The following is a 27582-nucleotide window of genomic DNA, read 5'->3' as shown; positions in this document are numbered from 1 at the left end:
CTCTCGCTTAACTGTTAAGGAGTAGTTACATTTAGACAGTCCTAAAATTACACTCGGCCCTTTGAAGGCAACTGCGAGGCTGATGTGGCCCCCGGTGAAAATGAGTTCGACACCCCTGCTCTAGGAGGTAAGTATCATTGGAGATCTCCTAGGACAGAACTGAGATTAAAACTGAGATTTATTCAACTCCAAAACCATCCTCCCCCTAGATTACAAAAAAACCCCCCCCAAAACGAAACAAAACGAAACAAAAGAATAAACAAAAACCAGTGCCCTTCTAGGAGTTATGAAAGAAATGGATGGTGAGAAATGGATTGCAAATGGTAATTTGTGTGAACAACTCACTCTCCTCATTTTCGTTTTGTGGTCCCAAGTGAAGTGGATTTATGCCTGGATGTGTTGACTATTACTACACGTACTTTTAGGGGGTAAAGACGTTGTGTGCTACATTTCATAAGCTTCTCTCCAGGACAGCATGCCTGCCTTAGACTCTCACTGACGCTCGGGCGTGGGGGGTGGCGGGTAGTCTCTGACAGTGATCTATCTGGAGCTTTGCTTAGCCTGCGGGCTGTGACTGCAATCACATGCCTGCACCACCTCATTCACTGCACAGCTGGTGACTGGTCTCTCCACTGTTCTCCCAACATCCACAAAATGAAGCCGTGGGTAAGAGAAACCAAATGAGAAAAGGAAAGTTGTATACGTTATCTAACACAGCCTTGGCCTTGCTGTGAGTGCTCGGGGGCCAATCTAGACTTTTCTCCAGAGAAGTCCAGAGATCGAGTTTGTAGTTTCTCTTTACACTTCTGGGTTCGAGGCCACCCTAACCCTAATATAACTAAAGCTACACAAAAGATATTTAAAAAGTTGATTGTAGCAGAGTTAGAACAGTGATGAAATCAACCTCAGAAATTGTTCCAAATTTTGGTAAAAGCTGCTCTGTGAAGCTTTCCTTTTTTAACCAGTCTGTATTGTTGCTCACTGTACCAGAGAGATTATCCTGTTGTTATAAAACCAAGCTCTTTATTCAACAGTGCTTTGTGCCAGAGAGATTATAATCTGTGAAGAAAAAAATACCAAAGTCATTACGCAATTCATGGGAAGAGCACAAAAGGCCCCTTTGGCCATCAAAAATATTAAAAGAAATGAGTGAAGTTGTACTTTCCCAGAATATTTCTTTCCGTTGATCATGTAAGGATTCATCAGCCATTTCATCATCAGGGAAAGACTGACCAGTCCAAATTTATGAGGGAGCGTTTGTGCTGGGAACAGATGAAATCAGCAATCCAGGAAGCTCGGCAGGAGGGAGTAGGGACTTTAAGACGGAAGACTCAAGGAAAAAATCTTACCAGTGAATTGGGACACTGCTTAGTGTATATCAAGAGTTGGCTCTCATCCTTCAGTCTGGCACTTCCTGGAGAACTTTTGGAAATTAGCCAGTGTTGTAATTAACACTCCCCTCCCCCAGCAATATGTGCCTCTCTTAGGCATGAAACAGAATCAAATCCTCATCTTTTTTGATAGTGAGGTAACTGCAAATAACAGGAAGCTCTTCATTCCTTCCTGTAGGACTGAGCGTGTTTAGGAAGTGTGCATGGTGCCTGGGCCCTCATGGTCAATGAGTAGGGTTCAGAATCCTCTATTTCACCCTTTAAGTAGAGGCTGCAGACCAGGCACCCAGGGAGGCCCCAACTCAACACCTGTGGAAGGGGGGTGACGGCACTGGCCAACGTGGGCCCGCCACCTCTGCCTTCTTGGTTCTCCCCAGAGGCCTATTTCTTCCACCTGTAGACTTTCAGGAGTCCACCAACATCTCTGCCTCCAAATCCAACCTTCTCCTATACGATTAATAACTTTTACAACACGAAAGTGCTATTATTTTACTGTTAGATCAAAGCATGCCAATTTCCCTAGCTGAGCTTCCAAAATGAATACAAAGGGGTTCCTTTTGTCAGAAAATTCTATTATTCTTCATTGCCAAAATATTCTTTACCTTAAGAAATATTCCCCACACATGCCCATTTCAACACTGACCAGCACAGTGCTACCTATCCTTCAGGACTTTGTAGAAACTTCGGTTCCCCCTTGACCCTCCGATTAGGTTAGTCCCCTTTGTCTTAGTCCCCTCTGTCATCTACCCTCGTGACCCCTCCCATTTCCTGTCTCACATTCATCCCTCTTGTGGCCCCACTGGACGACAAGCTACATGGCTACCAGGCAGTACCTGTTTCATTGGCCACTGTGTGCTCCATAAGTAGGATGGAGTGTGGTACCTACTAGGCTCTTAAGAAATACTTAATGGGATGCTGCTAAATGACAACTTTATTTTTCCTTTTATTAATGATTATTGCTAGCACTTTTAAGTAATAATCAATTTTTACCAAAAGTTGGCATGCCCCCAAACCTTGGGAACATAGACGTGTGCAGCGGCAGAAATACTGTGTGCAGGTGTTACTGTCAGCTCACAGCACATACAGCTTACAAAGCTCTGTTGCACCCATTAGTTTCTGTGGTTCTCACAGTCCCGTAGTGAGGTGAGCAGGGTGGGCACTGCTATCTTACTGAGGCACAAAGGAACTGCAGCTCAGGCAGTGTTCCACCACTGTCAGTGGCGAGCGAGGGCTCACGGCGAGGGGTCCTGTGACTCATGTGTCACTGTCCTTCCTAGTGGTTAATAAACCCTTCCACCAGGCTTTTCCCATTTACTTCCAGAAACTTGATTTTATCCTTTGATCCAGTTCATTTGCAATTGGGTTAATATCCTTTTTTTCATCCCAAATCAGTTCTACCAAACCATGGGCACAGAGAGTTCAAATCAGGGGCCTGGAGACCATTTCGCCTAGAATTCCAACCTGCTGACGGTGAATTTCCCACCCTACACCCCCAAACATGTCTTCCCGACGTCAGTGTTATTTTCTGACCTTATACCAGGGCACGGCACCATGCCAGCACATAAGTGATCCCCAAAGCACCATTGTGGGTTCATACCGGTTCTCTGTCACAGAGCGAGCTGGGAGACCCTCTCCCACAGGAAGGTCCTGGAGACATGTCAACAAAAAGGGACCTGTTTTAGAACTGAATGACCATCAAGACCCTTGGTGGCCGAATTTCCATTGATTAGTATAGGTGTTTCCTTCGCCAGTCCTGTCACTTGTCCCTGTCCTGTTACTGCGAGTGGACAGAGGTGTTGCTGAAATACAATGTCCCTTTGTTCCATTTTGTTTCCATTTCAAAGAACAAGTGAAAGAGGGCCTGAGATGAGGGCCAAAGCCTCTCTCTGCTTGACAGCTGGGCCTTGACCCGGGAGCTGCTGGGAGCTGCGGGGGACTTTGGATGCTTGAGCCATGATCACATCCTCCTTAAGAAATTGCCTTGTCAATTGCTGCTGCACCCCAGTTTGGCTTGGTTAGGGTTGATAAGTGATTGCTCCTGCTCCTTTCTATCAAATCGCTACTGAAAATTCTCTAGATGCGCTCCTTACTCTCCACGATTTTTGTAATCTCTAGCTTCTGAGTCATTTAAATATAGTAGGATTCTGTGGCAATACTGTCTCGGCTCTGCTTCTTGTCCTTATTACACAGCATATCTGCAATATGTCTTGTTTGCAAAGTAGCTTATATTGCCTTTTTTAATTCAGAGACTTGGGTTAGCTTCTGATTCTCTAGCAATTTCAAATGTACATTAAACTAGAGATTATTTTAATAGTCATTAACGTGTGATTATGTATTATTGCACATATTTCTAATTAGAACTCAAGAGAGTTAAATGAAACCTGCTTCTTCACAGAGTTTCATTGTAATATTCATTAATGAAGAACAGTCAGCTCTGGCTGGTGTGGCTCAGTAGACTGAGTGCCAGCCTGCAAACCAAAGGATCACCAGTTCGATTCCCAGTCAGGGCAAATGCCTGGGTTTCAGGCCAGGTCCCCAGTGAGGGGTTTGTGAGAGGCAACCACACATTGATGTTTCTCTCCCTCTCTTTCCCCTTCCCTTTCCCTCTCTCTAAAAATAAACAAACAAACAAACAAATAAATAAATAAAAAGAAGAATCAAATAAAATGATTTGGTTCCTAGAATGATTAGCTATGGATAACCAAGTGTGAAGGGGACCAACTTAATCTACTTATACAACCTTTTAAAGATCATTATTCTCATAGTGAGAAAGAGAAATCGGTGGCTTTATCAATGCAATGTGGCAGTCACTTTAGTTTTAGTCATCCTTCCCCTCCATTCTGGGGAAGTACAAATTCACCATGCAATGTGTATGTTATTAGTGGGAAAAGGAATATTTGTCTGATCACGAGCCTCTCATCTCTCTTGCTTTTACAGTAATAAACGACTGGTGGCCTTAGTGCCCATGCCCACTGACCCTCCGTTCAACACCCGAAGAGCCTACACTAGTGAGGATGAAGCCTGGAAGTCGTATTTGGAAAATCCGCTGACTGCGGCCACCAAGGCAATGATGAGCATCAATGGTGACGAGGACAGTGCTGCTGCCCTCGGCCTGCTGTACGACTATTACAAGGTAGCCCCTGCAGCGCCCCCTCCCTCCTCTCCCTGCCCCCAGGGCCTCCCCTCAATGTGGGAAGAAGGGACAGAATCTTTATTCCCTTCAGAGAGCAAATAGTATTTCCACACTCCTATGGAATTCAGACTCTGTTCTCATTGCCTTCCTGATTTCGATGAAGCGCAGCTTGCTGCCCATCAGAGGAGGCTTTCTTCTGTGTTCTCTGTCCACATGCACGTGTACTATTTAATTGCTACTGATGAGGAATATGTAATTCCTACTCATGCCATATTGCAAATGCTTTTGCTTTATGATTATTATTTTTAGTGATTGCTCGGTTGTTGGGCATTTAGGTTGCCTTTAGATTTCCATTTTGTAATAAACATTCAGGGTTTCTAGACTTTTCAGTTTTATAAGGAATGCTCTTGGGATAGACTTTTGTAGTAATTCTAAAACCTAATTTTGTTACAACCCTAACTGTCTCCATTTGTTTTGATGGGTACTGAATATTTTGAAAAGCCCTTAAAACAAAACGAATGCACTTATAGTACAAAACTACCTGCCCTCCAGTACCTTCAAAATAGGAGTATTACAAGAAATCAAACAACAAACAATGGTCTGTCTCAACTAGAAAGGACTGTATCTGGTATGACCTGCTCCCTTAGAACCAGGGAAATGTACACAACCAACAAGTATTTATGGAATGGGAAGATTTGTTGCCTGCTTTGATGGTAAATACCATTGGCTAATGCTGGCAATTGGCTCAAAGGTGAGACTGGTGGTGTTTACTGTGCTGGTTGGACACAGTGAACTTCTTATTTTAGAGTAAGAACTGATTCCCCACATCCCCCTCTCCCTCTGTCATGAGAAGATCTCCCAAAAGGAGCAATTTCCTTTTGAGTAAGCTTCAGACTTGTTTTCCTGTTTCCTTCCTGCTTACTACTTTCTATTTCCTTTCAGTAGTCTCCGCTTCTGCAAGTTGTGTTTTCCCCTGTTTCTCTTTCAAACCAGAGATTTCATGCTTTCCAATGATCTCCCTCCACCCCCAACTCTGGGACTGCCCCAGGCCTACTCTTCCACCAAAGTTCCCTGCAGTTATTCATCCGTCTTCCAGCTTCTCCACATGTTCCCCATCAAAACACCCGGGAGGGCTCCTTCTGTGGGGAGATGAATGAAAGCCAAGCCAAGCTGGCCTTATCTAAGATGCAAAACAAGTGTGAGTCACTGACAGGTCAGACCGTCAAGGGTATTTTAAATGAGGATATTATTAACTCAGATAAATGCATCTTTTATTATCAGGAAGTGCTAGAGAAATATATGAAGGGTATTCCACTGGTACCCTTGCCAGTCTCTGCTGACTTTCTCCCCTTCCCAAGGAAGCGGAGTTGGCAGATTTTGTCAGCCCTCTCGTGAAGGTGTGAAATTCCCAATACGGCTCCTGCCATAGCAAGAAGGGCCTTTAGCTTTGGGGACTTGGGCCGTACAGGACAGTGTGTGTTGGAGCCCAGACTACATTTCATGTAAGTAGGGCACTTTCCAGCAAACAAGTAGCACCTGAAGAAAAATGAGCCTGAAGAACAAAGATGGTTTCACGGTAGACTTTTCTTTCTCTTTGTCTTTGTCTGTGGTTGTTTTATACTTTTAATTCTTTTTCTGACTTAGGAGCTCATTTGAAAAATGCGAGGATGAATTCCACATGTTTTGGAGTGAAAATTTCAAACTCTATTGAGGATGGTATAGAAACAGAACTTGTCGGTTAGACCGCCTCCTGTTCGAGGCCATTTCTCGGACGTTCAGCTTTATTGGACATCTGATATCATACGTAATGTTTGGAAATGGTCTCATCCTTAGAAAGAAATCCCAGTTTTCCTTTATAATAAAAAACAGTTAAAACTTGATAATTTCATCAATTTTTAATATCTAGTAACACATCATTGAAGTGACTCAGATTTAATCACATAGGTCATTACAACTACTTTTTCTAACTTTTATAACTATATTAAAATAATACATTAGTTAATACTTTTATAAGGCTTGGAGGAAATATATTTTAAGATATACTTTGAAGAAATACATTGTTCTATTTTTAAAATAGATTTTATTCCGTTGCTGTGAAAGGGACATAATTTTATATATCTTTATTTTATGGCAATTCTTTTCATGAAAAAGACAAACATACAAAAGAAAAACCATTAGTAATTTATGAAATCAATGTATTTCATTTCCCAGAGAAAATTAAGTATTAGTAAATATAGCCCCCGGATTACCTCTCCTCTTGTATATTTTTAATATTTAAAGGTGTTGATATATTGTTTTCTGTAAATATTTTAAGATGCAGAGTGGGGACTTTACATAAACCTTGATTTGTAAGCAAGTCTATAACTCTTTCTGGTGAATTATTATTTTCCAGGATTAATTTAGAATATAAAATATTTTCTAAGACTTAGTATTTTCTTAGATGAATATAGTTACATGGCTTCTTTTATTTCATACGAGCTTTACTATGTTTTTTGCTTGAAACATTTTAAATATCAAAGGATTAGTTTTGTTTCCAAACACTCTGTGTCCAAATGATCATTTTCGGGCCTCAGCCAGCCCTTTGGATGTCCATGCCTTATATATGCTGGCATTACAGTTACAGCAAAGTTAAGTTTACATTGAGGGTGGACCTTCTTTCTGTAGTAAAGTAAAATGTTAACGAAAAGAGAGTCTATTTTTTGAGGATAAACTTTGGGAAGTCACTGTAACAATTCTTGCCATCTTATTATTTAAATTTGATAGACTTTTAATGCCTCTTTGGAATGCTATTTTATTATTTTTGTAATAATTACCATTTTTCCTTCCTCCTAAGGTTGGAGTACATTATCCCTTAGGACACAGGTGGCAAACACAAGGCCTGTAGGCTACATCTGGACCTCCACCTTGTTTTACCCAGCCCGGCACCTTGTTTCTACCTGGAGGCAGCACCGAGCTCCTTGCCCCTAGTTAAGGAGTAGTTACATTTATGCAGTGCTGAAATTGCATTCGGCCCTTTGGAGGCAACCTCAAGGCTGATGTGGCCCCGGGTGAGGCTGATGTGGTCCCTGGGGAAGATGAGTTTGACAGCACTGCAGTAGGAGATGGCGGTGGGCATGGTCACACAGAAGCGGGTGACACACAGGAGGCACTCAGGAAATGCTGCTCCTTGTCCTTAGAGGCTACAGACGCATAGCATAGTGTAATACTTTACACATTTCAAAGTCTTTTTTCCAACGTGCTTCATTCACTTTATTGTTATTATGATTATTTTGTGTAAAATGATGTGGCGGCCGTAGCTGGAGCCTGCGCTCTCTGCACAGAAACTCCGGGATGGGTCTTTACAGGATGGACAGTGAATTCCTGATAGAGAGACTTGGTGAACACAAGCTCTTTCCAGAGCCTGGGGGTGAGATAGCTGTAGGTCTTAGAGGTGGCCTTGGTGAAGTTCCACCCATCAGCATCAGCTTCTTGGGCACAGGGGCCGAGAGCAGGCCAGTGCCCCTGAGTGTGGATGAAGTGACCAGCACAGAGCCACAGTGCTGGTCACCCTGCAAGAGCTGGTGTGGGGCTTGCCAGCCTTCTTTCCCCAGTAGCCTCGCTGCACAGGGACAATAGAAAGCGTGGCTAGGATGGTGGCTCCACAGATGACAGTGGGTACTACCTTGAAGCATTTAACACCCCGACGACATGTCCATTGTAGTCTCCAGTGTTGACAAATGCCTTGAACTTGGTCCTCTGGCCAGCATGGGTCTGCTTCTGCACTGGCACAGTCGTTAAGTCCTCATCCTAGAGGGATGCCCCCAGGAAAAAATCAATGATCTCAGACTCCCTGGTAGGCAGGGAGAAGAGAAGTTCTCCTCCAGGAACTTGATCTTCATCTGCTTGATCAGGCGGCCCAGTGGGGTGAAGGACATGCACTCCTTGTCCTGGCCTTGCCTCCATGGACTCCACAGCCCAGGCCTGGGCCTGAACATGGCCATGACCTTGTCCCGAACACATCTTCCACCTCACCTCAGATGCCACCACCAAAGCCTCCACCAAAGCCTCTGCGGCCTCCCGCTCCTGGGCCCCCAGGGCCTGCAGCCCCTTCCGCAGCAGCTGTGTCATCGCCACTTGGTGTTTCCTTGGGGAAGTCCAAGTCTTCCCACCTACATTTTAGAACTGTCACCATAGGATCACTGCAGTGAAGCCCATCATCAAGTTTTATATTTTATAGTTCAGGCAACGAAGTGGGGTTGACCAAGGTCACAGGTCAATCCTAATGTCTAGTCCCTTACTCTGTATTAGCCTGTTCAGGCTGCCATACAGATTGCCATGCGCTGGGTGGCTTAAACAGCAGATTTTTTTCTCTCAGAATTCTGGAGGCTCAAAGTCCAAGATCACAGCTCTGGTAGCGCTGGTTTCTCTTTCTTGCTTGCTTCTAGCTGGCCATCTTTTTGCTGTGTCCTGACGTGGCCTTTCCTCTCTGTGTGCACTTCTGATGTCTTTCTTACAAAGACAGCAGCCCTACTGGGTTGGGGCCCCACTCTTATGATTTTATTTACCCTTAATTACCTCCTTAAAGTGACTTTTTCCAAATATAGTCACCTTGGGGGTTGGGGCTTCAACTTATGAGCTTTGGGGGCACACATTTCAGTCCATAACACTGTTCACTGTTTAAAAATTCCTTTTTTTAATATTAACCCATTTGAAAATGGGTTCAAATTGTTAAAATATACACTTGAAGCTACTTAGATGGTATCTATTGTAAAAATAACCAAATTGCAAAATCTTTCATAATTTAGGGAGTCAAATGCTAGCCCAGTTTTCTATCCAGTTCAAGCTACTTGCCAATAGAAGTGCTAAAGCCAAATGTGTCCTTTTGATGAATTTTGAGCGTGACAGAAAAACATGACAAATTCCATTAGTAAGTCATTTTTAAAAGTAGTTTAACGTACTTTATCTCACTTAATTTTTTTCCTGATGAAGCTGGTGGTTCATAATCATCAGATTCCAGGTCTGGTGAAAATATGCTTCCCTGGCCAGTTGGTTTCTAGCTGTTCTGTTGACCCGGTACTGCTGGAAACCAGCTTTGTCGCTGGTTTGTTTGCCCATCTGTATGGTCATCAGTTTATTCATCCATCCATCCCATAAATATTTATTAACTAGCTGTGACCTTCCAGCCATGATAATAGATATTATGGAGGTGGGGTGGTTATCAAAAGGCAAATGGGACCCAGTGCAACATCTCTGAGAGGTCACAGTCTGGGACAGACACAGTCCCGTGAAACTATAACCATAGTGCCTGGCAGGAAGTGCTGTAAAAGGGATGTGCTCCGGGAGCAGTGAGGAGAGCCCGACACCTTCCTAGAGAGTTTAGGTTTTCCGGAGGAAGCGTGTCTACTCTGCTGGGATGTAGAGGAGGTGTGTCAGGTGGACAGATGGAGAGAAAGCATTTCAGGCTAAGGGAACAGGAGATGGGGAAACACGAAGTATCAAACCCCAGGTTGCACTCAGTGGAATCCAAGTAGTCAGTCTTGCTGAACTGCGGTGGTGATGGAGGCGGGAGTCAGGAGGGAGTGGGCTGTAAAGATTGATCCTAAAGGCAGTAGATCCCTCTGAAAGAGCCCGGCTGATGGACTGGGCTTTATTCTCTCAAATAGGTGTCCAGGACTAGGTGCATGTGGCCTTGCTTTTTGCTGGATAAATAAGTGAATAAATAACAATAAATATTTATAAGCTGGTTTTGTTTAACAGCCTTTTATTTTAAGAAGAAAATGAAATACCTTGTAATTCTTCTGTCATACTGTTTGGTGCCATTTCCTCCAATACTGAAGAATTTTGAACGTAGGCCTGGTAGACTGTAGGAAGGGTTTGCACACATTGCAGCGGCGGCGGTGGCAGCAGGGAGGTGGGTTATGGGGCAGGGAATCCAGGGAGCTGTCCATTGCTATCATTCGGATAGAAAATGATGAAGACCTGGCATAAACATGATAGTGGGGTTCCCTGGGTCAGCACTTGTGAGGTTCTCCCTAAGTCAGCCACCAAAGTAAACACTAAATAGAGACAAAGCATTGTGTTCAGGAAATCATTAAGTATTTGTCTGAGTAAAGGCTGGCAGCTGACTGTGTGTGTGTGTGAGAGAGAGAGAGAGAGAGTTGCTGGGGGGACCCCGGCACTAGGAGTGAGCTGTCGAAGATGATTCCTGGATTAACCAAGGTGGGGAGTACGAAGCAAGGTGATGGGGAGAAAGATAACTGTATGTAGAATTTGATGTGCTTGTAGTATGTCCAGGTAGGGGTGTTTGATGGACAGCAAGGTGGATCTAGACTCGAGAGGGGCGGGGGTTCAGAGCTCTCAGTTTCTCTGTGGAGGACAGTCTTCGGGAGGCCAAAGGTGAACGCAGTTCAGAGTGACCCCGGCGGGGGCACACCCAAAGGTTAGCGGTGGTCTTTGCTGCACCGTGTCCCACACCGAGCAGCCTGCTCAGAGCTCTCACCAGTGCACCTTGACGACAGGGACATGCACTCCAGGAGTCTGTAGGGGTGCTGATGTGTTTCAGTGTTTGGAATCCCTATTTCTCCTACTTCTTGGGTTTGGTATTTTCCAGGCCATTTTGATTGATCCACTCATTCTGTCAACAAGCATTTTGTGAGGGCCTGCTACGTTCCAGGCACTTGGGACAAAACCATGCACGAGGGGAAACTCCTGGAGATTGTAGTCTAATCTGAGATGTGGACATTTAGATGGGACTTGAAGTACGCTCACAAATCAGCCTGGAGGAGGCACGGGTGGGGCGGGGCAGGGGAGTGGGTGTGTCCCAGGCAGAGAGGAGTCTGTGCGCTGACTCTGCTGCGTCAGAAGGAGGTTGCGTGGTCAGAGAGGCAGTGTGGCTGCAGGCGTGGCAGCGATGGGGGCAGCTCAAGTTGAGGGGAGGCTTCTGGAGGCCACGTTCTTGAGAATAAGAGATTCTCAAGAATGGCAGAGCTAGAGATTTGAACCCAGGCAGGTCAGTCAGGGTCTTGACTCAGAGCCAGCCTGCCATGTGGTCTCCCCAGTCCCGCTGACTGGGCTTGCGTGTATCTTCAGATGAGCGAGAACCGTAAGAGTTGCTAGGGGAATTCAGAAGAAAAATGCTTCTCATAAATGCTCTTTTATTCATTCATTCATTCATTTTTTAATCACTTTTTATTTTTCAGTCACAGTTTATATACAAGATTATACTAGTTTCAGGTGTACACCCCAGTGATTGGACCTTATATAACGTACTAAGTGACCATCCCAGTAAATCTTATACCCATGTGATGCCATTCAGTTATCACAGTATTATTGGCTATATTCCCTATGCTGTACTTTACGTCCCCGTGATTATTCTGTAAAGAACCAATTTGTTCTTTAATCCCTTCACCTTTTGCATTCATCCCCCTGACTCCCTTTCTATCTGGCAACTGTCAAAATGTCCTCTGTATCTCTGTTTCTGTTCTGCTTGTTCATTTTTGATAAATATGTATTTATTGCCATTCTATTGTTCATATTTTTAATCTTTTTTTCCCTTCTTCCTAAAGAAGACCCTTTAATATTTCATGTAATACTGGTTGGATGGTAATGAATTCCTTTAGCTTTTTCTTGTGTGGGAAGCTCTTTGTCTGTCCTTTGATAATAAATGACAGCTCTGCTGGGTAGAGTGATCTTGGCTGTAGGTCCGCGCCCAGTTAGCTGTCCTTCATGTCAGCACCCGCAGCCCCTCATCAGAGTACAGGCTCAGTCCCTGTTCATAAGCAGGAGGCTTGTTGTAGCTCTAAGATGTTTTCTGTCTGCTCTAGGCCGCAGATGTCCAGATTCATCTTTCAGCTATCGTGTTCCTTTTCCATCTACTCCCAAGGTGGGGCGGGCTCAGGGGCTGCGCAGGTCCAGCGGAGCTGCCCGTGCCCGCCGTGCACAGCGGAATCGTGATTGGTGTGGCCTCCGTTTAGCGTCACTTCTTTGTGTCTGGTCCACTGTCATTGTACCTACTTAACCTTTAACCATCTCCTGGCTATAGCAAACCTGCCACCTTCTTCTGGAGAACGTCCCATTTCAGTTTTCGGTTTTCGTTTTTTTTGTCTGTGCTGGTATCTAACCCCGCACATAGTCACAGTCGTATCTGTGTAACTGACTGACGGTTGCCGCTGTTTCCAGGTTCCTCGAGACAAGAGGCTGCTGCCTGTAAGCAAATCAAGTGACCACCAAGAAGATCAGGACAAAAGGTATGGTGTTGTGTAAAGGACTGTGCCTGGCCTCCCAAATACCTCTTGTTCTGTGTTTTTTGAAAACACCAGTATTAAACTAGTTTTTGTTCTTGAGAGGAGATGGGGTCAAGAAGCATAACCTCCTCCATCCGTCTTTTGAAGGCTGGACAAAAACAGTATCTCTCAGTAGGGAGAGAAAATTGCCAAAGTTCACCAGCAGGCTCTACCTTGCCCCTACCTTGCTCCACCCCTAGGAAAATCCTCCTAGAGGTGACAGCTGGCAAGGTAGTCACTGCTGGAGTGAATTTTTTCTGTCGATCCCTTGGCTGTCTAACTGTGATCGGCCTGTTGAGGGGACGAGACACTTGGAGCTTGCTTTCCATGAGGGCAGAGGAAAGGCAGGCTGTCTCCCAGGGGCAGACAGGAAAGGGGCGCCTCTGGGTAGCCCCCGGCATTGTCAGTGTGCAGGGGCAGGGGAAGTGTTAGGAGATCATTATGTAACACTCCTCTTTTGCAATCTTTAACAAGAACCAATGGAAAAAACAAGACGCAGTCAGACAGATTGAAATTAAAAAAGAAAAAAAAGCAGTTTGATTTCTGACGAAGGCAATCAGAGAAAGTGATTTTGAACGTGCAATGCATCACATTTCAGTCCTGCCTTAGATACCCTTAGTCATCCAGTCCCGGGCAGGACTTCAGGCCTCCCTGTGGTGTGCCAGGGGTGACCAGATACTCCCTTCTTTTTCGGTTAAGATGATCTAGACGTAAAAGAGGATCCAGACATAAAAAAGAAACCCTGCTCAGCTCCTTCTTCCAAACTCGCCAAATAATCTCTTCTCTTGCAGAGGGATGGAGATGCCACAGTGTTTTTCTTTTTTAACTTTATTTTTTTTAAGATTTTATGTATGTATTTATTTTTAGAGAGAGGAGAAGAGAGGGAGAGAGGGAGAGAAACATCAATTGGTTGCTCTCGCGCACTCCCTACTGGAGACCTGGCCCACAACCCAGGCATGTGCCCTGACTGGGAATCGAACTGGCGAACTTTTGGTTCGCAGGCCAGCACTCAATCCACTGAGCCCCTCTAGCCGGGGATGTTTTCCCACTGAAGGTTTTTTCAAATGAAAATATGAAGCCAGGAGGAATGAAATTCCCTGCTTGCTCATATAGCAGAATCTTACCTGGCCTTGATAGGAACTGCTTATGACATTATAATCTTATTATATGACTAGCTGTGAAGGCCACCCACCAACCTGCAGCCCTATGCTGTGCACGAGTTACACCCCAGCGGAAGACTGCCTCTGATTTGCAGTTTCATGGTCTGAGGCTCCACGCTGCCCGGGGGCCTCGGGCCCTGGCTGGTCGTAGTGATGACAGGGACAGCGAGGCTGCCACTCTCCAGGTCCTGTAACATTTTCTCCATCTAGCCACTATTTATTCAACTAAGCCTATGCTGTCTGCTAAGTCTTATGCCAGCAATCACAGAGGGATCAGGGAGAAAATGAATCTAAAATGTACACTCTGCCTCAAAATAGACAAAAGAAGCCATGTTTTTGTTAAAGCATCTTTTAAAACACCATTAAAGAGTGGCAGTTGCTTATTGTATTTTAGTGGTTATTTTTGTGATTTCACTGGAGCACCTTTAAAAAAAGCTGGCAGTGAGGTATAGACAAAACCACCTCGTATAGACTAATTTATTGTAGACTCTGGTTGAATGTAATTTGGAAGGATATCATTTGATCTTCAGAGCATTCATGAATTAAAGTGCCACATGCTAGCATGATATCATTACAACTGTATACAGAAGTTGCTTCTGTGGAAAATGGAATTCCAATGACATTAACAAAATTTTTTTAAAAGTATGTTTAATGTACCTTCCTTAGCATTGCATTTTTCTCGTACTTTAATATTTGGTTCAATTTTAAATTATATTGCAGGTGAGCTGGTATCTCCCAATGATTCTTACTTTGTTCTAATCACCTAATTTTGGGGATGTCTTTCTGAGGTTCTCCATGAGTCTGTTATTTCCTCCTGAGTAATAATATCACTCGGCTAGATTTATAGAACTCTACAGTTTGCCTATTTATTCGTTTGTTTATAGACCACCAAAAATCTTTTGACTTACGTTTCTTGTTTAGAATTCATGCATTTTACATGAATTTAAAAAACTAAGAAATTTGGACTAACATGGACTCTTAACTATAGAGGAGTTGGTGAACTTGGAATATTTTGGCAAAGCCATTTAGACTGTGCTAGTTCAAAGCCCAGAGTGGAAACTGGGTATTTGCTTGGGTAGCTAATAAATCTAGACCAACACTTCCACACCCACCTTGCAGAACATTATCCACAAGCATTAATAGTTAATCCTCTGCAGAAGGGTCTGGTGGAAAATGAGTTTCAGAAATTCGGGGTTACAATTGAACAGGTGAAGGAACACCTGGGGGCCTTCTGCTGGGTCATGATGCTTGTGACCTACCAGGGTGGTCTTGTTATGGCAATTTTTTTTGTTTTGATTTAATACTGATTTTATCATGGACTCCTTTCTTTGAGGAACATCCATTAACATTCCATGCAATCGTTCTAAATAATGGGGTTTAGGAAATGCTGGTATAAATGGGTGGTCTGGGTTTTGGCATCCTCAGCTCACTGGATTCACATTAAACATAATTTCTAAGTTTTCACTCTGTCCTGTATACAGATTCACTGATTGATTTGGCCGTGAAAGCAGGAATGTTTGTAGACTTGCGATTTTATTCTTTAAAGGATCGTTTTCTAGAATGATTTCTACAGCTCTGTGACAGAGAAGTTTAGATATTTTTCTGTTGGCTTTGTTCATGTTGAGCCATTCTTTCCTCAAACTTCACTTTGAAGTTTTATCTGAAAATCAAAGCTGAAATACCAAGTTCTGCTTGAGAGTTAGGCAAGCTCAGAAGCTAATGGACTTCCTTTACAGAGAGGAGCCAAGAGAACTCAAATCTTGGGAGAACCTATATTTTTGACTACTTCTCACCCTGGCTGGTGTGGCTCAGTGGGTTGGGCATCACCGGGCAAACTGAAATGTCACGGATTTGGTTCCCCGTCAGGACATGGTCAGGACACGTGCCTGGGTTGTGGGCCAGGTCCCTGGTCAGGGGTGTGCAAGAAGCAATTCATTGATGTTTCTCTCATGTATCAATGTTTCTCTCCCTCTCTCTCTCCCTCCCATCCCCTCTCCCTAAAAACAAATAAATGAATCTTTAAAAGAATATTTCTCTCCATGAGAGATGCCAATAAGCCCTAGAAAGAACATCCTAGTGCAAAAAAAAAAAAAAAAAAAGCAGACAGCAGAGACAGGGCTCCATTCGAGACATGTATTTTTTCTCTATAGCAATCAGAATAATCCATAAATAAGTGAGAGGTGGCCCCAGATTTTACTGACCACAGGGACTTTGCTAGTAAAATCATTTTGCGATCAACAATAATCTTTCATAAACAAGGCTCTCTTTGCTTCTGCTCTCTCCTAGAATTTAGTATAAATGAAAATATTTCATCCTACTCCAGCAAGAATTAATTTTCTAAATCCTCTCCTTTTTCTTTGTACCAGCCAGGGGATCTGAGATCTGAGAGATCTTGTTTCACATAAGTCCAGTTACACCACTTCCTTAAGCCCCGAGAGTAATTCAATGCTAAAGCTATCAGTGAACTCACATTATTTCTTTATTTAGTGAAAATATTTTGATGACAAATTCTCACTTCTTACTTTTCCTACAATTCCTAATTTTTAGCTTAGCCCACAGAAAAGTGAAAAAATATCCTTCTCACTTCCCCTCAAATTACCATGTTAGTTCTCCTCCTGCCTTTTTTTTTAATAAAAGCTATTTTTAAATGTTTTCTTTTGAAACTTTTCAAACATATCCAAAATTAGAGAGGATAGTATAATGACTCCCCCAAAACACATCCCATCTTCCAGATTCAGTGATAATATTTTATTACACCTGCTTAATCTCTACCTTGTCTCTCTTTCCTTTTCTTTTTTAAAATTGTAACAGTATTTAATATGAGTCCCTGACACCATGTCATTTTACCTTTAACTACTTCTGTTTTGTATCTCTAAAAACACCTACAACATTTTATTACATTATCTCAAAATCTTTATTACACCTACTAAATTAACGTACTTCCTTAATGTCACCTAACACCCCATCCATATTCAATTACCCCAAAACTCCCATTGCTTCATCAGTGCTTCTTCGCTTTGCTCAGATCAGGGTCCGAACAAGATCGTATTTGATTGTTATGTCTTTGAAATCTCTTTTAATCTAGAACAAGCCTCTCACCCTCCTTCCTTTCTCATGCCTCTGATTTACTGAAAAAACCAAGTCAGTAAGATGTGCTGCTTTCTGATTTGTCTGCTTGCTTCTTTATGATGTTGTCTGAGTCTTTCTTCCAGCTCCTGTATTTCCTGAGAGCTGGAAGTTAGACATAAAGGTTACTTAGATTTAAGGTCAATGTATTTTTTTTGTACTAGCACTTTCTAGGTGGGGCTGATTGCATGATACCGTGAGGCTCATGTGTACTTGTCCTACTTCTAGTGATGCAAAGGTTCATTGCGTCCCATTGTGAAGGTCACCATCACCCGTTCCTCTGATTATTATACATGTGCATCCACTGATTATTGCCTGCATCAGTTATGTTGTGGAGAGTTGCATAATGGTGATTTTTCTAACTCTATCCTATTGCGGGGTGGGTTTAAACACACAGAAACTGTCTTGGCACCAGTGAAGCCCAGAGCAATGTGAGTGGAGGAGAAAACCGAGTACAGGTCCTAAAGACTGTTCCAGTGAACCTTTCCCTAAATCAGGACCACCTGGAGAATTCCAAACGGGAACAGTACAGCACGACCGTCTCCGAGAGCCCCACCATTGTCCCTGTGTCGGGGATTACGGTGGTGAAAGCTGAAGATTTCACGCCAGTTTTCATGGCCCCACCCGTGCACTACCCCCGGGGCGATGGGGAGGAGCAGCGGGTGGTTATCTTTGAGCAAACTCAGTACGGCGTGCCCTCCATGGCCGGCCACAGCACCTACCTCAAGGACGACCAGCGCAGCACCCCGGACAGCACTTACAGCGAGAGCTTCAAGGACGGCACCGCCGAGGTGAGTCCCTCCTCCTTCATCGGTAGCAAGAACCTAAAGCCAGAGCCCCCAGCTCACTACTTTTTCTCTAGTTACTTTTTAAGTGGGATAAATGAATTAAACTGTGAATTTTCGGTTATTTTAAAAAATGTGTTTGTATCTTTCATTATAAGCAGGCTTTCACAAACCATTGGTCTAGGTGTGTGGAGGAAGAGGGGTTTTTTGACTGTTAGATGATAGAGTCCTTTGTTTTAGCTGTAGTCTTCAAGTTAAATATTTATAAGGGATAAAGAGATTTTTGTGTGGAAGCTTCCTACTTTTTGAAGTTTTACTGACCTCTTCTAGTTTGTAACCATCCAAACAGTAGCTAAAGTTGTTGCCTGCCCATTCTTTTCGAAAACAATGTAGCTCTACAACCTTGTCTGATTGAATATTCAAGAAAGAATTTATATATTCAGTGATTAAGTGTGTATGTAAGTACTTTGTACCATATAGAGACTACATGGTCTGCTCACGTGCCCATAGAATTTATAGAAACAATGATCTCTGCTGGCTTGTTTGCTCTAAAGTCACGTGGTTTAAGTGCACACTTGGAAGCGTTGGTACTGTATACAGTTGTGTAACCAACCTCAGACTTGTAGAAAGTCCCTTCATCCTGAAAGTTTCCTTGATTCCCCTCGCACTTGAAGCCCTCTCCTTTCCCTTCCTCTTGACAAGCACGAACCTGCCCTCTGTCACTATAGTTTTGCTTTTTCTGAAATTTCATACTCCTGGTATAATAGAATACATAATCCTCCTTGTTGTCTTATTTCACTTAGCATAATGTTTTTGAGAGTCACTCGTGTTGTTGCTTGTGCTAAGAGTTTGGTTTTTTAATTGCTAAGTAGTATTTCATGGTAAGTATACATCACAAGGTATAATATGTAACATCGATTGCTGATATAATTGTGGATCATCGCTTTAGTTTTTGGCCCAGAATATGTTATGCATTTTTTATTAGTTCAGTCTGCTTCTCTGACATTTGGTGCAGTGCCTGTGCATTTGGGATGCTGGCCATTGGCTTCCCATTTTTTCAGTCCATGTGGGACAGTAAAAGACCGTGGCAGAGGGGAAACCGTGGGGTTTCGGATTTCCAAAAGAGGAGTGAGTGTGCTGGTAGCATGCCAAACACTTGCAGCCTGCTGCCCATGTAGTTACCACTGGGACAAAATGCAGCTGCCTGAGGTTGAGATTGCATCCCTAAACAATAATATGCAAAAGCAATAAACATTTAACAAGCATTTGCTGTGTGCTGGGCACCATTCTATGTGATATATACTCATTTAATCCCCACAAAACCCCCATGAGGTAGGTACTACTATTGTCGTCTCTGTTTGCCAAATGAGGAAACTAAGGCACAGAGAGCAGGAGTCTGCCCATGGTCAAACTGCGCTAAGTGCGAGAGACAGCACTCATCGCAGGCTGCCTCCTGCAGGACCAGTGTGCTGAACTATTGCCTCTATGTGCTCAGAGACACTGTGGCACCACCTAGTCTCAGTAGTCCCATTGCTGAAGACGGTGATTCACGCATACATCTTTTTTTTTTTTTTAGATCTGAGTGTCCTTTATTTACATAATTATTTTGTATCTTTCAGACCAGGAGAAGAAGAACAAAAGGGACTAGCTCACTGCAGTGTTGGTAGAAAGTTAGGGTGTTCAAGTTGCCCTAGCAGCCCTTCCAGTCCTGGCACCAGCCAGTGCTGAGTGACTGCTGTGCCCTCTATGAACTCAGGCAATGAGCAGAGAGGGCTTGATAAGTGCCCTGCCCTTGAGAGGCCATTATATTCTTGAGTTCCAGTAGCTTTAATGATCAAATTATCAATATCCTTATAATGAAAATATTGTCTTAAAGTTAGTGTCCTTAGCTTCCTGCACTGTATTGCTTAAAGTAATTAGCAGATTTTTTGTTTGTTTGTTTGTTTTGTTTTTTTTACTGAGCAAGGAAACTTGTAGGGCCTTTGGTAGTATTATTGAAAACTTGACTTGCTCTCAAGCAGTCAGGGATGCTTCCTAGGAAAAGCAAATCACTCCACATGGGAATAAGAGGTGCACAACTTTTCACTAAAGGGTTGCCACTGACATTTTTCTTACACGGTGTGGAAATATTCCATGAGTCACAGAAGAGTCCATGGATGTGGTCCAATGTCAATGGAACCATCATGCTATTTGGGGGCTGTGTTGTCAGTTGTGTTTGTGTTGTAGATAAAGAGGCTTGTGAAAGGAAGCTATTGTATTTGGGGTTCTGTTTTGAGGTGCATGAGAAAGTAGCTTACCAGAAACTAAATATGAAGATTATTCCCACTGAATCTGGAGTATCTGAGATATTTTTGTTGCTCTCTTAGTCTTGGAAATCAGTGTTTACATTGCATATTGTATTTTAATATGATATGAATTAAGTGGAATGCTCTCTTATGATCTTTAGCTGTGGCATTGCCAAAGGGTTATAAGATTAGGTGAGCTCAGTAACTTCACCAAGTAAATTTCACTAAGGAAAATTTGTCCGTAATCTAGTACTTCTTTTAGGAATACTATTAAAATGTCTATGACCCTTGTTGAATTAGCAGGTTTCATTTGCTATTAGAGACTGATTTGTGTATGTGTGTGCGTGTGTAGTGGTATCAGAAAGGAAGTAGTTTGGTCCAAATGATTAAGAGATATATAGATGCACTACATCAAGTCATCAAATCATAGTTAGGTATGGCGATGTTGGCTATCTGCCTGCTTTTAGGCATCCTTAAAATTAGATCAAAAGGTTTCTAAACAGTTGTGAAAACTTGGTAACTGTAGCCAGAATGGCCTAAGCATTTTGGTTCTAATCCTTCATCCTAAATCATTTAGGGCCCTGTGACCCACCAGTGTGATCAGGTCTCATAAAGGTTTGTGCTGTTTTCCAAGCGGACTCCACATTTAATTTTTTTTAATTATAAAGATAATGTAACAGAATTAAGGACAAAATTTTAAACTTGAAAACAGTAATTCTGTGTCTAAAACATATCAACTATGCCTTTCACAGTTCTTGTTCACATGCACTCACAGCTACTGGAGCAAGAGCCCTTGTTTCAGTCAGCACACGACAGTCTCTCTGAGGGCGAACAGCTGCAGTCTACCGCACCTTCTCACACCGCCTGGTGCGTTCGAATCGCAGCACTTATCAGTCCAGCATGTGTTAGTAGGCTGCAGAGTTCTATGGCGTGGACAGTGCATTTACTCAAGGCCCTGTTTATCAGTACTGGTTCACCACGTCAGATTACCGCCTATTCCTTCAAGGAAGACTTTGGAAATGCATCTCCTCTATCTCTAAAGCACTTCCTTGAAGGCCTTTTCAACATGCCACCCTCCTACTCCAAATTTTCCCAGTTTTTAACTAGACTATGCATAGATACCTTTTCACAAATCAGCCTTGTCCAAGAGAACTTTATGCAACAATGGAAACCTTCTTTTGTGCTATCCAATAGGGTAGCCACTGGCTGCATGTGTCCTTTAGCATTTGAAATGTGGCTGGTTACTGAGGAACTGAATGTTTAACTTTATTTAATTCTAACCAACTTCTGCACATCTGGCCAGTGGCTACTGTAGTGGGCAGTGAAGACCTTGGTTTTCAGGTCCTCCCTTCATAATCAGGGCAGGTCTGTGCCCTTGACCCCACGTATTGGGTTGGCCAAAAAGTCCATGATATATTTCTGTAAAATAAAAGACACACTTTTCATTTTCACCAATAACTTTATTGATCTGGATATTTTGAGTTTGTTGGCTATCTCTCACTATTGGCTTCTAGTGGGTAGAGGCCAGGGGTGCTGCTAAACATCTTCCAATGCATGACAGCCCCACAGCAAAGAATTATTAGGCCAAAATATCAATAGTACCAAGAAACTTTGCAAACCACTTTTGACATGTTCACTCAATCACAGTACCTTCTCCATATACTACACAAATCTTCTTTTGTGTTTCAGTAGAGTTTTTACCTTTCTTGAAATAATAAAGCATAATTCATCAAAAATGTTGCATATCTTCTTCTATCTTCAATATTAAAATGGCTGCACAAAAATTCACTAATTTTGATGTTTTTTATAATGCACACTCATATGACAGCTGTCAAATACAATCTAACAAAAATGTTTCAAATGAAATTAAAGACGACTAAGCACTACTAGAGCCATTGATTGGAAAAAATGTAATGAACTTCTTGGCCAACCCAGTATGTACTACATTTGTACCCATCATTTTGTCTTGAATCATGGGGGTCCTACCTCACCTGGATTACTTTATTTCAATTTCTTCAGTTAATCCAGGTTCTCTTTGCTTTCCAAGGGTCAGAGCAGGGTTCACAATCTCCATGAAACCTTCCTAAAATTCTGCTGATCTCCCCTTCCTGGCAATGCCCATTCTGTTCTTTTCCAGTCAGGATGCCTGCAGGAATTAATGAAAGATTCCACATATTTAGTCATTTGTTGTCTTTTTGTTTCTTTTGTTGTTGTTGTTTTTCATGTGAATTTACCCTTCTCCTCCACCAGTTTTTGTCTCTTTGAGGACAGAACAGTGTCTTATTGTTTTTCTGTATTTCTCCTGGAAGTGAGAAGATGAAGCCCCAGAAAACTCCCATTGAATGCTTTGCTGATTGATTGATTATAAAAGAAACATAAATCTGAATCTTTGATTCTGTTATGATTATTAAACCATTTAACAAGCATTTGTGAAATATTCCTGGAATGCATTTGGGTGAACTTTGAAGGGCAAACCATCTTCTTGGATCCAAGGAATTCATAAGACTGGATAAAAATAGAGACCATAAATATATACATATAAGCTGTGATGTAAGGGGACACTAAATTCTAGAGGTGGTGGTTAGGGATTGTGAAGAAAGTTTGTAAAATAGCTGGGAGTAATCCTTTCCTTTGAACTACTGGTCAAAATATGTAAGTTTACGGCAGAGAAATGAGAAGCAGGAAGGTTATTTCTTAGAAAGAGACACTTGAGGAAAGGTCACAGGAGAAGGACCAGTTGTTACAAGGTCAACAAAGTGCTTTTTCATCAATATTCCATTATGTTCATTTTAGGATCAACAGGGCTTTTGTGCATCTGCTTTTGAAAATGTTTAAAATGCAGCAGATGGCATCATACTTGCACCAAATATACAACAATTGAACATCTCTGGACCTGAGCTTCCTTACATAATACTAAGACGTAGAGTTTCCCCCAAAACTTACTCTTACAATATTGTAATAATGAGCATCTTAGAGCAGGGCACTGAATATGGTCAAGTTATTACTGATAACAGAATTTAATACACACATCCAATGCTAAATATGTACCAGGCACTGTTCTTAGTACTTTTATTAGCACATTTAATCCTTCTTATCCCTACAAGGAGGCATTTTATGGATGGAGAAAATATGGCACCTGCCTCAGTTTACACAGATAGCAGACGAAAGAGCTAGAACTTGACCCTAGACAATCTCGCTCTAGAAACTGCTCCAAACCACTCCACGATAATGCTTGCACTATAGTATGTGGCCTCTCTGTAATTACCCAGCAACTCACAATCTGCAACTTTTGGAATAAGCATTAGCGATCACAGAAAATGGAAGAGATGCTGTCTGTGTTTGAGGAAACAGTTCCCAGTAGCTGCAAACCCTTTAAGAGCACCTGCAGACCCGTAATAGTGCACCGAGTACAGACGCGTTTTGTTGAGTGTCGTCCTCAGTGTGCAGGTGATGCGCACACATAGCAACTGTCTTCACTGTAGTTGAAAACACACTACCCCCAAATATGTGGTTTCCTTCCTAAAGGGAGGATAAAACAGTGTGGGCACATTTATCATTTTTTAAATGTGTAATAATGACTCCCTTCTTTATTTTAATTTTTATACCTTTGAAATTTTGTAGAAATTTCGGAGTGCTTCGGTCGGGGCTGAGGAATATATGTATGACCAGACATCAAGGTAGGTAGTACCGGGATGCCCCTGACAGCTGATGAACAGTGTGCCTTTAAATGTACCCCCCAGTTATACTTTTAAACCTTTTTTCTCTGTACACTTTCATTGAACAATCTGATTTCCTTTGTGTTCAGTTCTCTTCTCCATACAAATGACTTCTAAATTACTACCTCCAGTCTTGACCAATTTTCAGAGGCCCCTGCCCTGTGTTTGTTCTTCTGTTGACTAGCATCGCTTCTTAGGTGTCCTCTGAACTTATGTGCCTCCAAGCCAGCGTCTGCATGATGGAGCTCCTCGCCTTTCTTTCCCTCTCCTTTCCTTCCTTCTCCGCTTCTTTCACATGTGGTCTTCTGCTTTTACTTCCTGTTGTGGCTGAGGATGTAACCATCCTTCCGGCCACCACTCTAGAGGTGTAAGGATCTGCCTGCCTTCCTGCTGAACTTTCACCTCATGGCCAAGTGCGGAGTGTTCTAGTCTGTCTGTCCTGTCCTTCCCAGTGTGCTCTTACGTTCTCTGGAACTACTGCAGTATAACTAATCTCCCTGTCAACACTGTCTTCCCCATCCATTCCACTTTGCACATGTGTGCCAGCCAGTCCACGCTCTAGTGCCTCCCATGTGCCAGCAATGAGATAGGGTTTAAGGATAAGATGTAACCTCTTCTAACAAAAGGCCCGTCAACTTTTGGAGGAGACAAATTTGGTGATGGACAAATTGCAATACTTTTGGTAAGTGGTGAGTCCTGCTACAGAGACACGTAAGCAATGCTGAAAGGACCTTTGGCGTGTGGGTGTGGCTGGAGATGGGAGGCAAAGTTTTGCAGGAAGTTGGACTTAAAACTAGATCTTGAAGGATTAGCAGCAGGAGTTTTCTCGGAAAAGGAGAATTAAGAACATCCTAGGTTGAGGGGACAGATGTTCAAAGAGCTTGGTTGTGATCGTGCCTGAAGACAGAAGAGAATGGCGAGGAATGTATTTATCAAAACTGATCGGTGATTTCACCATTTCCGAGTTAAACACAAATTCCTTATGAAGGTGGTTAGGGCCCTGTATGTGCTGGTCCTTCTTTAGCCGTTGTCTTCCTTGCCCCTTTGCTTTCACATGTATTTCCCTCTTCTAGTCTCTGTTTCCACTTGAAGTCCTCCTGGTCCTTTGGGGTCTTGCTCCAACCTCAGGCTCCCCCGTCACCCCCCTCCCACGCCCACTCCACATTATCCTAGTCAGAATTTGGCAGAATGGAGGAGGGGGAGTGGGGAAGGCTAGAGTTCCAAATCACCTTTTAAAATGTGGAAATGCATATGTAATTTGCACGCTATGAATCAGCCCAGTTCGCTCCATAATTAGCTGTCAGGTCAGCTAGGAGCACTGAAGCACTGACCTACTAGCCCCTCGACCTGGTTTCTCTTTCTGTTGCTGTCATTGCCGCCGAGTGAGCCAGTTTCTCAGCCGCTGCTCAGCTGTGGAATGAGGAAGGTGGTTCTTAGCCTCTGTTACAGATAAGCTTGGGAGACACGAACCCCTGAAATTACATTCAAACGCATTTATATTTATATCTGTTTTTTTCTGGGAAGAGGGTTTACAGATTTTTTCTCTTTTAAAAAATTATTTTATTGTTGTTCAAGTACAGTTGTCTGCATTTACCACCCCCCGCCCCCCGGCACCCCAGCCATCCCCACCTCTCTCCCCTGACTCCACCCCACCCTGGTTTTGTCCATGAGTCCTTTATAGCTGTTCCTGAGCTTCTTTCTGGTTTTTCAGGCAGTCTGTGTCCTAGACAAGTTGCAAGCTACTAGTCTAGGCTGTTCTTAATATCCTGTCCAGGTCTCAAATTTTATGATTCAATGCTATATTAAAATTGCTTTTTCCAGGCAAATGATAATGGAATTGATTCTGTCTTGAATGATTTATATCCCACCTTATTCTGAGATACATATTCTGAAATTTGTTTCATTTATCAGCTTAAACCTAAGATCTTTATCATGTAGGAGGAATATTATTCTGTCCTTCCAATTCTTTCTCATTATAAGAGTTTAAAAAGTTAAAAATGTCAAATATCGCAAAAATGTTAAACATAGAAAGCAAGAGTCCCCCATAATCTTGTAAGTAGGCCATTTTAAGAGCTAAAAAGTAGGTAGACTCGATGAAGAGACTCTGCCGATTCAGAACACACGCAAAGTCGATGTTACTGGGTCATCACTGTGTGCCGTCCTGCAGTGTGGCAGAAATAAATACTTCTGGATGAGCACGTTAAGAAAGATTATGATTTGTATTTGCTGTTCATTTGAAATAATTGGTATGTTCTTTAAAGTTGGGAAAATGAGTGTTTTGTTTTTTAAATTAAGTCATATTTTTAAAATATTAGGGGAATTCTTCAGAGCAAGAATTTGCATACTTTTCCTGTAATGTGCTACATAGTAAATGTTTTAGACTCGGCAAGCTGTGCAGTCACAACTCCTCAAGTCTGCCGTGTAGTGTGAAAGCAGCCGCAGACAAGCAGCCGTAGTCATTCAATACATGAATGAGTGTAGCTGTTTTCCAATAAAACTTTATTTACAGAAACAGGCAGTGAGCTGGATCGGGTGCGGGGACTGTTGTTTTGCACGTGTTCTTTTGCAGGCTTAAAAAACAGAACACAAAATATCAAAAAATACTCCCTGTTATGGAACTAGATTTTCAGTAGGGAATGTTTGAGTTTTGGGTTCTCACTTTTGAGGTTTTTAAACGTGGAATATACTTTTAATATCTTGGTCAGACAAAAAGAAGGTGAGGTGTATGTACATGAGTTGAACAAAAGCGTTCACACATTTGGTTTGTTTCTAGGATCAGAGCCGCAAATTCTGCTCAGCTTCAGGCATTGCCTGTTGCCAGCTCAGCCTAACAGAGGTTCTGCTGGCATGACCTGGCACAGTCGGCCAGGCACGTCATGGTCTTTGTCCCCTTCTAAACCACCTGGTTTCTGGACCACTGCTAGGAATGCCGTATACATTGTGCTATCAGTGACCTTTGGTCTGGTCTCATCTCTTTTGCCATATGCTGTGCTTTTGTCTCTGAAATAGAGTAAATATTGGTTAATATTCATACAAAAATATCAATGTGAAATTGATCCGGAGGTCAGTTATGTCCAAGTGAGTGAATTTGACCCCTTTGTGTTTTCTGTTTGCAGCGGCACATTTCAGTACACGCTGGAAGCCACCAAGTCGCTCCGTCAGAAGCAGGGGGAGGGCCCCATGACCTACCTCAACAAGGGACAGTTCTATGCCATAACGCTCAGTGAGACTGGAGACAACAAATGCTTCCGACACCCAATCAGCAAAGTCAGGGTACGCGCTGCATTTCTTCAGTAATCCACGGAGGGCTCGGATGACGGCAATTGCTGCCCCACGGTCATGTGGGAAGGGCATGGAAAAAAATTCCAAAATAAATCGTTCTAGAACAAATGTCAATGAGTTGGGGCAAGAGAACTGATTGGCTTGTAGTTTATCATTTTAATCAGTAACCAATAAACCCCGGGGAAGGGACGTGGTTGGAATGTGCTTCCTGACTGTATCCGAGGAATTTTTCTGGCTTCATTCATGACCCGTGTGCTACCTGGCTGCTGCTGTCATTTTCAATCCATTTATTCTAATTTTTTAAGTAAGTAGCTGTAAACCAGAACCTATTTCTATGTGTTTGCTGCTGTTTTCTTCTGGAAAGGAGGATGCAATTCATGTGTGTCCCCAGACCCATCGCTGCTTTGTCTAAAAGCCTTCTGCAGCCCAGCGCTTATCCAGGG

At 42.8% G+C, this 27582-nt stretch overlaps 1 protein-coding gene across 4 annotated transcripts in view; it reads left to right on the top strand.

Moving 5' to 3' along the window:
* Positions 1–27582, top strand: part of GRHL2 (grainyhead like transcription factor 2) — a 131916-nt gene that overhangs the window by 37008 nt on the left and 67326 nt on the right. For all 4 annotated transcript variants that reach the window (XM_045181537.2, XM_045181534.2, XM_053930185.1 and 1 more), the window contains exons 2-6: positions 4329–4524; positions 12682–12749; positions 17469–17862; positions 23763–23818; positions 26974–27130. In XM_045181537.2, the coding sequence (XP_045037472.1) occupies positions 4357–4524; positions 12682–12749; positions 17469–17862; positions 23763–23818; positions 26974–27130 (843 nt within the window). In that variant the 5' untranslated portion in view covers positions 4329–4356. The remainder of the gene's footprint in view (positions 1–4328; positions 4525–12681; positions 12750–17468; positions 17863–23762; positions 23819–26973; positions 27131–27582) is intronic.

This window comes from Desmodus rotundus, chromosome 8 (genome assembly GCF_022682495.2).
Source record: "Desmodus rotundus isolate HL8 chromosome 8, HLdesRot8A.1, whole genome shotgun sequence".
Taxonomy (NCBI): Eukaryota; Metazoa; Chordata; class Mammalia; order Chiroptera; family Phyllostomidae; genus Desmodus; species Desmodus rotundus.
This window is presented reverse-complemented; position numbering and strand designations above follow the sequence as displayed.